This window comes from Mesoplodon mirus (assembly GCF_964341445.2).
Source record: "Mesoplodon mirus genome assembly, chromosome: 3".
NCBI classification, from domain to species: domain Eukaryota; kingdom Metazoa; phylum Chordata; class Mammalia; order Artiodactyla; family Ziphiidae; genus Mesoplodon; species Mesoplodon mirus.
The window spans coordinates 128,207,357-128,219,673 of record NC_138978.1 but is presented as its reverse complement, the minus strand read 5'-3'; the positions used below and the strand labels follow the sequence as shown (position 1 = coordinate 128,219,673).

The 12,317-nt window shown below is 44.1% G+C and overlaps 1 protein-coding gene across 1 annotated transcript in view; it reads left to right on the top strand.

Annotated features, from left to right (window-relative positions):
• RXRG (retinoid X receptor gamma) overlaps positions 1 to 12,317 on the top strand; it is a gene marked incomplete at both ends in the record, with an annotated part of 43,730 nt that overhangs the window by 19,585 nt on the left and 11,828 nt on the right. The window contains 2 exons of the mRNA XM_082615178.1: positions 4,457 to 4,601; positions 6,758 to 6,937. Coding sequence (XP_082471304.1) covers positions 4,457 to 4,601; positions 6,758 to 6,937 — 325 coding nt within the window. The remainder of the gene's footprint in view (positions 1 to 4,456; positions 4,602 to 6,757; positions 6,938 to 12,317) is intronic.

Below are 12,317 nucleotides of genomic sequence, written 5' to 3'. Positions count from 1 at the left end.
CCCTGATAATTCCTGCCTAGGTAGTGCTTGATAACCAAATTATTAACCTTTCAGATGCTTGCATTTTTACAGAGAATACTTTGATAATAAAAATTGCAAATGTTAGAGCTAGAACAGACCTTAAAGATCATCTTGTTTAATGATTTTTTAAAAAGCCATAAAGTCGGGCTTCCCTGGTGGCACAGTGGTTGAGAGTCCGCCTGCCGATGCAGGGGACACGGGTTCGTGTCCCGGTCTGGGAAGATCCCACATGCCATGGAGCGGCTGGGCCCATGAGCCATGGCGGCTGAGCCTGCGCATCCGGAGCCTGTGCTCCGCAATGGGAGAGGCCACAGCAGTGAGAGGCCTGCGTACCGCAAAAAAAAAAAAAAAAAGCCGTAAAGTCTTTCCTTCAAGTGAAAGTATGTTTGGAAGCCATTACATGTCAAATAAAAACAGGTCTGGTGAACTAGAGGTGGGAGATGTGAAGCCTTCTTACTCAACCTCGCCACCCCCTGCCATACACACTCTCTGAGCTCAAAAACCACTGCTCTAGTCTGTGGATGAGGAAACAGCTTCTCTAAATGAAGTCATCCAGTCAAGATCACACAGCAAGGAAGTGGCAGGTCCAGGCTTTGTACTTTTTTTGACAAAGACCCTCACTCGATTAAAGAAATGCCACTCTAAGGAGACCATTCATTGGAAGAGGCGCGCCTGCCTGCAGCCTGCCTGGCTGGCCACGTATCTGCCTTGAGTGGAATAATTTGGGCTGAAAGCCACTCAGAAATGTGGCTCCCAATGTTCTGTGATGGCTCCAGGGCATCTAGGATGCATTCAGGCCTTGGCTGAGAGGACTGAAAATGGAAGACAGGCCAGCCAAGTGTGTTTCTCTCAGGAGCAGCCGGACACCTGGTAAATCCAGGCTCTAAAGTGCTCACTTCAGCAGAGCTGCTTCTAATGGAACAAGACAGCTGGGGCCGTGGCACTGGGGACCATGCAGCTAATGGATTTGAGGTCTGGTGGCCACCTTCGATCTCATCTACCATTGCTCTGATCCCACACAAACTCCAAGCCAGCAAAGAGGCTGATGGAGACGAGGGCATCAACCCACCTGTCCCAACCACTGCCTCCTAATGCCAGCCCAACTCAGGAAGAGGAGGGGTGTTGGAGAGAGGCTTCCAGGAGAGAGTGGCCAGAAACAAGTTGGTTTCTCTGGGTGCTCATTGCCAATGAGGTGGGGCAGGAAGCAGTCAGGGCAGGGGCGGTCTGGGGAGCTCCTGCCACACAAGACAGACAATGTGTAGAAGGAGGAATGATGACCTGAGATCCAGGAGCCCGGGGTTCCAGCTCCCACCTGTTGGATCTGGGAAGGCAGTTAACATGGTACTTGGGCAGGTGTAATAGTCTTGGTGTCTCTCTCCTTCAGTCTTTCCCCATGCTGCGGCCTCATACTTTGAGGACCTTTTTTCTCTGCTGGAAACGTCATGGCTCCTCATTGCCTCTCAGATTAAACCCACTCTCTTTAGCCAGGAAATCAAGTTTCGGGCTCTGTCACAGCCCACCTTCCAGCCTTGTCTCCCATCCATCCACTGGACACAAATACCTGGGCTTCCCTTCAAGCCTTTGTTGTCAAAACCTTTTGTCCATCACTGGCCCATCCAAATCTTACCCGTTTTTTAACTTTTTTTTAACATCTTTATGGGAGTATAATTGCTTTACAATGGTGTGTTAGTTTCTGCTGTATAACAAAGTGAATCAGTTATACATATCCCCATATCCCCATATCCCCATATCCCCTCCCTCTTGCCTCTCCCTCCCTCCCTCCCCATCCCACCCTGCTAGGTGGTCACAAAGCACCGAGCTGATCTCCCTGTGCTCCCCGTTTTTTGAAGCTGTCAAGTCCCAGATCAAATGCTCCTTCCTTCAGGACATCTTCCCTAGTCTCACTTGCTTTCTTAAATTATCCCAACCGGCTTTTAATCTCACAGATGGTCAGTTTCTTGGGTTAGTGCCTGTGTCTTCTTCCTTTTTGTATCCCAGGATTTCTGAATGAACTTAAGAATAAACCACTTTACAGCTCAATTTCCTCATCTGAAAAATAGGAAAACGTCCTAAGGTTGTCGTAAGGAATAAAATAGTTACTTAGCGCTGAGCAAACTTTCCTTGGACGGTAGCACTAACAATCATTACTGTTCTGTGATTGTTGTGGGCTGGAGGTGGTGGATCTGGTCCTGTTGGAGATGGGAGTGAGAGAGGAAGGCGAGTGAGGGCCTCCTGAGACCGAGGTGATGGTGTCCTCCTCTTTATTCCCATGACGTTTCTTATCCATCTGAGGATTTGCAGACAAAGTCATGGTTAGCTAGAGGGCTCTTTTTTGGGGGGTCATCTCTTTCATGGGGTGGAACTAAGTGCTAATAACTATTTCCTTGAGGCACTCAGAATTCCTAGCCCATAGTGGCCCTCAGGCCACTTTTGGATGTGGGGCTCTGGAATTAATTTTTTCCAAAACTCCCAGTGTACATCTAGGGTTGAGTACCACTGTACTACACCAAAGCAAAACAAAATACTGAATATAAGACCTCGATGTCTTGCTTTAGCCTTGTATAAAAAGGAGGGAGCAGGGGGAGGGGGGAGGAGAAAGAGGAAGAGGAGGGAGAATTCTCCCACCATGGATGTGTTTTCATCCCTCATATGAATGAATTTTTTAAAATTCCTGGTGACTTTGATTTCAAAGCAAGGCCCTGAAAGCTGTCTCTTCTTTTTTTGCATCCCCTGCAGCATTTAACCCAGAGCCTTTGCCCACCTCCTATGCTCAATAAATATTTGCTTAGTGAATTGAAAAGCTAGTAAATTTAGAAGGAACCTAACTCAGGCTCTGTTGTATTTTAGGTTTTATTGATCATTCCTTCTGTCCCAAAGGCCTTGAATAGAGAAGAAAACCCTACCTTTGGTTCAGTTTGGGAATTACAGTCACTTCAGTTAGGCAAAAGTCACATAGACCATGCAGAAGTCAGTGGACCTTCCCTTAAACCCCCAGATATTCACCAGGTGCCTCTACCGGGCACTTAACTCACACTTACTCAGCACCACCTTTGTTTGAACTTACTTGGAAGTGTTCTTTGTTTGGGGGCACGTTCCGACTCCTCAGGGAGATTGTCATCATTTTATTTTATTTTATTTATTTATTTATTTTTTGCGGTACGCGGGCCTCTCACTTTCGTGGCCTCTCCCGTTGCGGAGCACAGGCTCCGGACGCGCAGGCTCAGTGGCCACGGCTCACGGGCCCAGCCGCTCCGCGGCATGTGGGATTTTTCCCGGACCGGGGCACGAACCCGTGTCCCCTGCATCAGCAGGCGGACTCTCAACCACTGCGCCACCAGGGAAGCCCATCATTTTTGAGGAATGAAACACAGACCTCCGTTTCATATCTCCCTTCACAGTGCCTAGAATGTTGACCTATACCCGTGGGTACAGAAACATTGATGATTGGATGACTGGCTTGTATTTATTTAACTTTTCTTTGATGAATACAAAACACGTAGAGGCAGCTTCTCAGTCATCTCCCTAAGAGCACCGGGAGACAAGGAGGGGGTGGCGGTGAGGAGTTAATGTTAACTTGTGATAAGGGGTGAAGAAAGGGATACACACACGTTTGTTTATTCAGCCATTCAGTTCTACCAACTCCCTACCACATGCTGGGTTCACGTCAGGCACCCAGAAGACAAGGCAGATGGTCTCTGGCTCTAAAGATTTTATATTTTCATGGGAAGATATTTGTTCCTTAGAGACAAGTTCAAAAACATGATCTGGGGCTTTTAACCTAATTTTTGGTGCTATTGCAATGATTTGGGCATTTGGCTTACCATCCTCAGTAGACTTGTTGAGATGACCACTACACGTATCGTCTCTTCCATTTTACTGTGAACGTCTTAAGAGTGTGCATTTTATTTACCTTTGTATCCCAGAGCCTGGCACAGTGCCTGACATGGTGAGTGCTTGTGAATGACTGTTGATTCACTAAACGGATAGATTTGCATATTTTGCTTGGTTCTCTCCTAGTCTAAGTCTTTTGCCTGAGGGCCATAGCTCCCCTTGGAATACTGCTGAATAGGCAGGATGTAGTTAATAAAAAATTAAAAAATACACAGAGGACTTGTCCTAAGTGTGCTGTTCAGCGTGGATTTCTAGCTCAAATAAAACATGAGTAAAATGAATAAAAGTTGAGAGCTCTGATGTAGATGTGTTGTGATTTTCGGTTTAGGTTTTGGCATTTGGAAATGACTTAGCTCCTCTATGCTACTCTTTTTCTCCCTTAAATTCACATCCCTCATAGGCAATTTTAGATACTCTGTACTTGGAAACTACTTCTCGAAATAGAACCCACTTTTTTTCCCTCAAGGATGGACTTATTGCTTTCTGCCTCAGGGATTGGGTTTACCCTGGCTCTGTGTTTTATTGTATTTTTTTTCTCTTGCAGCTAAATGTGGTCAACAGTGTCAGCATTTCAGAGGACATCAAACCCTTACCAGGGCTTCCTGGCATTGGAAACATGAACTACCCATCCACTAGCCCTGGATCTCTGGTTAAACACATCTGTGCCATCTGTGGGGACAGATCCTCAGGTATGTACAGAAGCAGACACTCCTCCCAAGTGCCCCATGCAATGGGGATACCAGAGAAGACACCTCTTCCATTGCCCTCTTGACTCCTTTGTACCCAACGTGAGAAAAAGGGTCTTTGAGGATGGTCCAGTTTGGGGCCCAGACTGAAAATTTCTGTCACCACAGCCTTAATGAATTTAAAGCATAATTTCATGTGGTGAGATTAGATTTATAGAAAACATTTCAGAAGCCCTTCCCTGGAGTTACTGTGTTGCGTGTGTATCTGGGATCGAGAAGCTGTTGTAATGAGTAAGTATCTCAAGCTAGAGTCTCTTTAATTTTTTAAAAAATATTTTTTATAATTCTAAAATTAATATCCCAACATAGGAAATGTGGGAGAACTAGAAAAGTACCAGTGAAAACAAAGAGTTATCTATAGTGTTCTTAACAAAATAAACCCTTTGATATTTTAGCGAATTTCCTTCTACAACATTCTAGGTTTTTAACATGTTTCCATAGGTGGAAATAAGTGTGTTTTCACTGATTTTATCTTCTTTGATCCTCTTCCATTTTTGCCCATATTATTTCTTTCCTGACTTGTTTCCCTACCTCTCCATCATTCCTGCCTCCCCACTCCCCATCTCAACAATTTTGATGACATTTGAATCTCTGATTTGATGAATGAGGAAGATTCTTTTCTATAGTTGTCTATGATGGCTGACAATATTTTCTCATCTTTTTATTGTCACCAAAGTCACTGCAAAATGTGACTCCACTGAAAGTTCCAGGTGCCTGGAACTTAGCTACACAGCTGATGTTTGCTTGTTCTCAAAAAGTTGTTTCCAAATCATGCAGACTTGACCATTGCCATAGCAATGGAATTCCAGCCACCCTGATAGAGAGTTTTTTCTGCTATGGTTTAATTGAAAGTTGGGCAGTTCTTTTGTATATGGAAGAACCACAGGAATGGCAAACTGGTCCCATGTTTCTTAAAGACAAATACTTCAGAGCTGAGCCCAAGATAAAATCCCGTATTTATTATTGCTATGAGTTCAGGAAATTAGTATAGTCAACTGATTAGGCACAGACTAACTTCATCAAGCAGGCTATCTCTAGCCACCATTGCATCTTAGAGTGGCTTCCTCTGAAATGTAAGCTCCTGGGATGCAGATATTTACATTGGCTAGTTCTCAGGGACTTCAAGTTCACTTCGATATCAGCCTAAATACAACCAAATTAGAAAGTCATGTCAGGTCTATAACTAAACAGTATCACATGTCATACTCAAGAATCAGACATAAATATGTTTTGAATGATCTGTTTCATTATATTTTTCAAGTCCCACAATTCCAGTCCATTGAGCATAGCTGCATGGTGTGTAGTATTGGGAAGACTTCTACTTAGAAAGAGTATGGTGATTGATTCTTGATGCCTATGTGGGCATGGGTATGGTGGCTCTCCTGACCAAATTAGCCATCTCTGGCTGGAGTCCTGGAAAACTGGATGTGTGGAACAGGTAATAAGGGCAATGAAACATGTAACAGATTATTCTGGATCAAGCAAAACTACCTTCCATCAGATCTTTATTTCACACCTCAAGATTATATGTCATATTATGCCATAAAGATCATATACCAATTTATTCCTCCAATAGGCAGGAGTATTTTAAAAATTTATAACTCAGGTTCTTGTTCATAGTTTATGATAGAGGATAATACTTTTAAGTGAGATTCCTAAGTCCTTGGGCTTCAATTATGGGGAAATATATGTGAAGCTGAGGTTCTTTTCCTGCTAGATAACACGTAACCAGCATAAATATTTTTATTTCTTATGTATACTAATGTCTTAAATGAAGGCAGAACATTTTGCTTAACTAAACATAAGAGTTGCCCTATTAAATAAATGTAAGCAAAATCTTAGGTCAGGACTTCTCTAATAATGTTCTCTGGAATTAGTGATTCCAGAGAATCACTTCCAGAGGGTAGACACGAGGAAGGGCATATTTACTCTGCTTTGGTTTGGTTCCTGTCATCAAGCCTGCATTCCCTGCTTTGCTTTCTGTCCCATTGCCTAGGTGATGTGCCAGTTTCCCTAGGCAAGAGCCAAGGCGTTCTTTTGCATGAAAGACCCAAATAAACACAAGAATAACTTATGGAATGTCCTTTTCTTGTGACCAGGAAAGCACTACGGTGTGTACAGTTGTGAAGGCTGCAAAGGGTTCTTCAAGAGAACCATAAGGAAAGACCTCATCTACACGTGTCGGGATAATAAAGACTGCCTCATTGACAAGCGTCAGCGCAACCGCTGCCAGTACTGTCGCTATCAGAAGTGCCTTGTCATGGGCATGAAGAGGGAAGGTGAGGTTCCCCACTACCCCTCCCTCCACTCGGGGGAGAGCAGTTTGCATATAAATAATGGAAACAAGTGCAGGACATAGGAAAGAGTCCTGCTAGGCTGGACTATGTGGAAGAAGTTTGAAGCAGAGGGGGGAATGACTTTGGGTACAATGATTTCTCGAGTATTTCAGTTGAATGCTTCCTGCCCTGGTAAGTGTGTACCCCTGAGCAAAGAGAGCAAGAGCATCTTCCTCCTCCATGTTCACCTATCCTCTCCTGGACCTCAGATGATGGTCCAAACTGGACCCTCTCCCTTGCTCTTCCAATAGTCAGGCAGCATCAGAACTGAGGTCTCGGGGTCGTTGTGTGCTGCCCTGTAATGGAACATCACACTGACCTTCTGGGCAGAGCTGACTTCTCCCCTCTAATCCTCACTCTGGGGAAGCCTGCTGGTATGATTAATCTCTCTGGGCTTTTATAACCTTGGTCTGCTACAAATCCTCTGAGATTGGTGTATTCCAAAGTCTTTGGGGATTATTGGCATTACCAATAATCAGACTTCACCTTCTCATTCAGAGAGATCATCATCATGTGTTTTTAAATGTTACATCTTTCAAACTTACAGTGTGGGTTAGCTGGGTTGTTGTAGAGAAAAAAAAATCTGAAAGTGCTTTCTGTTTATGTACAGATCAAAAAGTCTTTCTGTTAAGTAATACAAATAACCTGAATTGGGCAGTTAATTAGCTAGTGAACTCAAGCAAGTACAGGGTGTAAATGGTGAATCTTAATAGATTTCAGAGTGAGGAGGTCCTGCTTCTCTCTCTAGGAAATGGGAACAAGGCGTTTAGTCACTCCCAGGTGGCTTCTTATTCTTGAAGAACTTCTTTTCTGTGAGGAGGGGGGAGGCTGACTGAAAGGACCAATGAAGAAAAAGTTTGAGCCCCTTCTAAGAGAGAATGCTACCAAGAAGGAAAAAAAAAAAGATATTCCTAGCATGTTTGAGATGGAGGTGGCCCTTGAGAATAACTTAATAACCCTAACCATTCTTCAGCCAAGGAAACAGGCTTGGACTGTTGGAGTAAGTTTTCCAAGGTCCCCAAGGTAGGTGATGAACAGAGACTAGGACCTCTTACTCCCAGGTCAGAATCTCAAATTGACAGACCCCCAAATCTGCCCTCCTAACCCGTTCATCTCACGGTCCTCCCCATTATAGGAAATAGCCATTTTTCAGTTGCTCAGACCAAAAGCCATTGGACACCTCTTTTTCTTTCATACACCACATTCAATGGGTGAGGAAATCTTGTCTCTTTCTCAAAAGATGTTCAGAATCTTTCCATGTCTCACTATTTTTACTGTTATCACCAAGCCACCATTCTTTTTTGTAATAATACAAATAGCCTCCTAAGAAGTTTCTCTGCTTCCATCTTTATCTTCCTTCGGTCTCTCCTTATCAAAGCAACCTGAGTAAGGCTTTGAACAAGTGGGTCAGGTGAAGCCTTTCCTTCACCAAAACCCTCTGATGCCTTCCCTTCTTACTCAGAAAAAAAAGGCAAACTTCTGGTCATGACTTCAAGGTCATACGTAGTTTGGCTGCCCCATGTCTCTCTGCTCCAGCCTTCCTAGTCTCTTTGCTGGGCCGTCAGGGGTGCTCTCACTTTGGGGCCTTTGCACTTACTGTTCTGTCTGCTTGGACTGTCCTCTTCCCAGCTACCTGCATGACTCACTTCTCCTCCTTCATACCTTTACTTGATTGTCAACTTCTTGATAAAGCTTTGCCTGACTACACTGTGTCAGATTGCCCCAAACACCCTGATACTTCCCAGTCTCTTTCCCACAGCACTTACCACTAGCTAACGTACTTTAAAATTTTGTCTGCTGTCTGTCTCCAAGAACGCAGGGATATTTTTCCTGCCTTTTTTTCCCCCACTGCTATATCCCCAGTGACTAGCACATAGTAGACATTTAAGAAAAAATTGTTGAGAGAATGGATGAGTGATTTAAACTAAATATAGGAATCATAAGTTTTAGTAATGCAGGAGCTTCTAAAAATTATTCATTCACTCAGTCATTCATTCATCAAGTACGACTTGAGTGACTACTTCATGCTTGTGTCATACTTGCTGTAGAGGGGTCAACAATTTTCTAGACTGGAGCATGTGATGTGAAAAATCAGCTGGTGGAGATAGAATCGATACTCTTTGTAGCTTCCACCACTGTGATAGTCAAAGCATAAGATTAATGCCCCCGAAGTGTGTCTCTCATCAGCATAGAGCAGGATTGCTGCAGATTGCAAATCACCTATACTCGATTCTCCTGCCTCACAGTCTAATTCTGACTCTCAAAACTCAACCTGAGGGCTTCCCTGGTGGCGCAGTGGTTGAGAGTCCACCTGCCGATGCAGGGGACACAGGTTCGTGCCCTGGTCCGGGAAGATCCCACATGCTGCGGAACGGCTGGGCCCATGAGCCATGGCCGCTGAGCCTGCACATCCGGAACCTGTGCTCCACAACGGGAGAGGCCACAGCAGTGAGAGGCCCGAGTACCACACACACACACACACACACACACAAAATCTCAACCTGAATATTTCTGGCTCAATTAGGGTCAGAGTGGTTCACAGAGTAAATAATGGGAAGCGTGGTTCTTTATTTTAAGTCAAACAGGGACATGTGGATTGTAAGGGCCTGGACAGTCCTTCTTTTAAACCTAGTATTATGATTCTTTCATAGCAAATAGGGTCCAGTTTTGGTTCCTGCATTAAAAAAAATAATAATGTGGAGCAACAGGAGTGATGAAAAGCTGAGTAATAAAGATTAGGAGGGGGAAAGGGGCTCTCTGAGAAATTGCTAAAGGAATTGATACTATTCAGCCTTACAAAGAAGCGAATCAGTTCCTCATCTCACTATATGGAGGGTCAATTTAAAAAAGTTACTGGACAGCCTTTCCTTCACCACTATCATTTCTGGCCTTCATTTACAGAATTTGGGGCTCAGTTCAGACACTTTCTTGAGGACAAGACTAATAAAATCCTGGAACAGATAACTGAGTGATACTATGGAACTTACATTCCTGGAGAGTTGGACAGACAGAAAGAGATGAAATTGGGGTGGGCTCAGAACTCACCTGCCTAAAGCCAGGGTACATAATGGTGAAGCTGGAGTGGACATTTGCTATTGTCTGAGGTAACACATTCATTTCCTGAAAGAACAAGCAGAGGTTCTGAGAAGCTAGGGGTCTTGCCTAAGCTTGCATGGCAAGCTAATGGCAGAGTGGGTGTAGGACTGGGACCCTCTGACTTCCAGGCCACTAAACGATCCTCAGGGGTTCTGGGGGAGTCTATTTCCATAATTTTGGGTCATATAATGTGGTTTGGGTAGTAAGAGAATGGATTATTTTTGAGGCAATTTGTGGTCAGCACTTGACATTCCTGTGGGTCTATTAATCCACCCAGCCCAGAGCCTTGGAGTCAGGGGTAAGCTCAGGAGGCAGCCAGCCTGGGTCTACATGTTGGCTTCACCACTTTCTAGCTCTGTGACCTCAGGCAGGTTACCTAACTTCTCTGTGGCTCATAGCATTTCAGAGCGTTCTCGTGGGGGTTAAATGAAATATAATTATGAAAAGTGTTGAGCATAATTCTGACACAGACAAAGGGCTCCATAAATTTTGGCTATTTTAATACATCTCAATAAATGTATGTTGGACTAATGGAAAATCCTGTTTTAGGTCCCACTGGCCCCTCAATGTACCCTGATGTACTGAGTAGCAGTAGCTCAAAATGAGCCATAGGAGATTTCCTTCAACAACAGATACATGACTCCTCATTGATGACAGTAAGATTTACGTCACAAAAAGGAGATCTGAATAGCAAAGGATCACTCAGTTAATTGCAAAATTGGAATTAGAGTCTAATTCCCTGAAGCCAAGGTTACTTTCTTTGGAGCTTAAAGGTTATTTTCCTTGAGTGTTACAAATCTGTAGAAGAAATCAGTTGAGGGCCACAAGAGGAACTTGGTTTGCTTTCCCCTATCTTTTCAAATCAAGACAAATAGAAGCCCATTAACCTACCTTTAAAAAAAATTAATACAAGAAGCATTCAACTTTAACCAGCAAATCCAACTGATGATAAAAACACATATGAGAGTTTCTGTATGTTGTCAGTGAATGAAGGCTAACAGAATGGACAGAAAGAAAGGATGAGGGGAAAAGAGAAACAGGGAGAGGGAGGAAGAGGTCAAGAGCGGGGATAGAGAGAGAAAACCAGAGAAGAGCCCAAGAGTGTAAAGAGAGGCCAAGGGGAGGGGAAATGCTACTTTTCAAAAAACTTTTAAATAATTGTTTCGTTTAATCTTCATAAAACAATCTCAGGTAAGTACTATAATCCCCACTGTACATATAAGGAAACTGAGGCTTTGTAAACTGAGTACCATGTCCGACGTTACCAGCTAGGAAGTGGTCCAGCCCATTTTGAAAAAGATTTCTTTGGGGGCTTCCCTGGTGGCGCAGTGGTTGAGAGTCTGCCTGCCAATGCAGGGGACGCGGGTTCGTGCCCCGGTCCGGGAAGATCCCACATGCTGTGGAGCGGCTGGGCCCATGAGCCATGGCCACTGAGCCTGCGCGTCCAGAGCCTGTGCTCTGCAACGAGAGAGGCCACAACAGTGAGAGGCCCGCATACGGCAAAAAAAAAAAAAAAAAAAAAAGATTTCTTTGACTCCAAGGTGCATGATTTTTGCTCTTCTCCTATTTTGTCCTCTCTGCCCTCTTTCTCACCCATTTCTTCTTTTTCTTACTCTCCCGCTTTAATCTCTCTTTCCTTTCTTCCTTTACTCCTTCCTTCCTACCCTCCCTCCCTCTCAACCCCTGAATATCATTCTCATCTTGAAGTTTCTTGGTGTGTCTCTATTAAAGACGGTGATGTATCAGCTGCATTTGTGCTGTCAGACCCTTCTCTGACCTACTTTGAGAGATCAATAATATCACTTGCGTGACAAACTAGATGTCCAGCGTTCAGTCCCAGTTCATTCCACAGCCTTGTGGCTCAGAGAGTAGGAGGTGCCTTGGAAAGTGGACAAAGGGGAGGAAAGGAGAGGAGATGAGACGTAGAGGTTGCTCATGGAATAGCTGTCACTGAGGTCCCTCTTGGCCACTGCTTAGAGTATAATTTTCTTGATTCTTGGGATTTAGAAAATGTGTGCCAATATTGAATTCTGCTTATTGCTACTGGGAATAAAAAGATGGAAACTGAAACTTTCAGAGGATGGAAACTAACCCCATAGAGACTGTTCTCCCAGTGAAGAGCACAGAATTGGGAAAGGGGTCTGCCTGACATTCTAATGTACAGACCCAGAGGGTTCTTTGATGAAAACCCTAAACTTGGGGACCCTGAGAAAATTCCAGCCTCCAC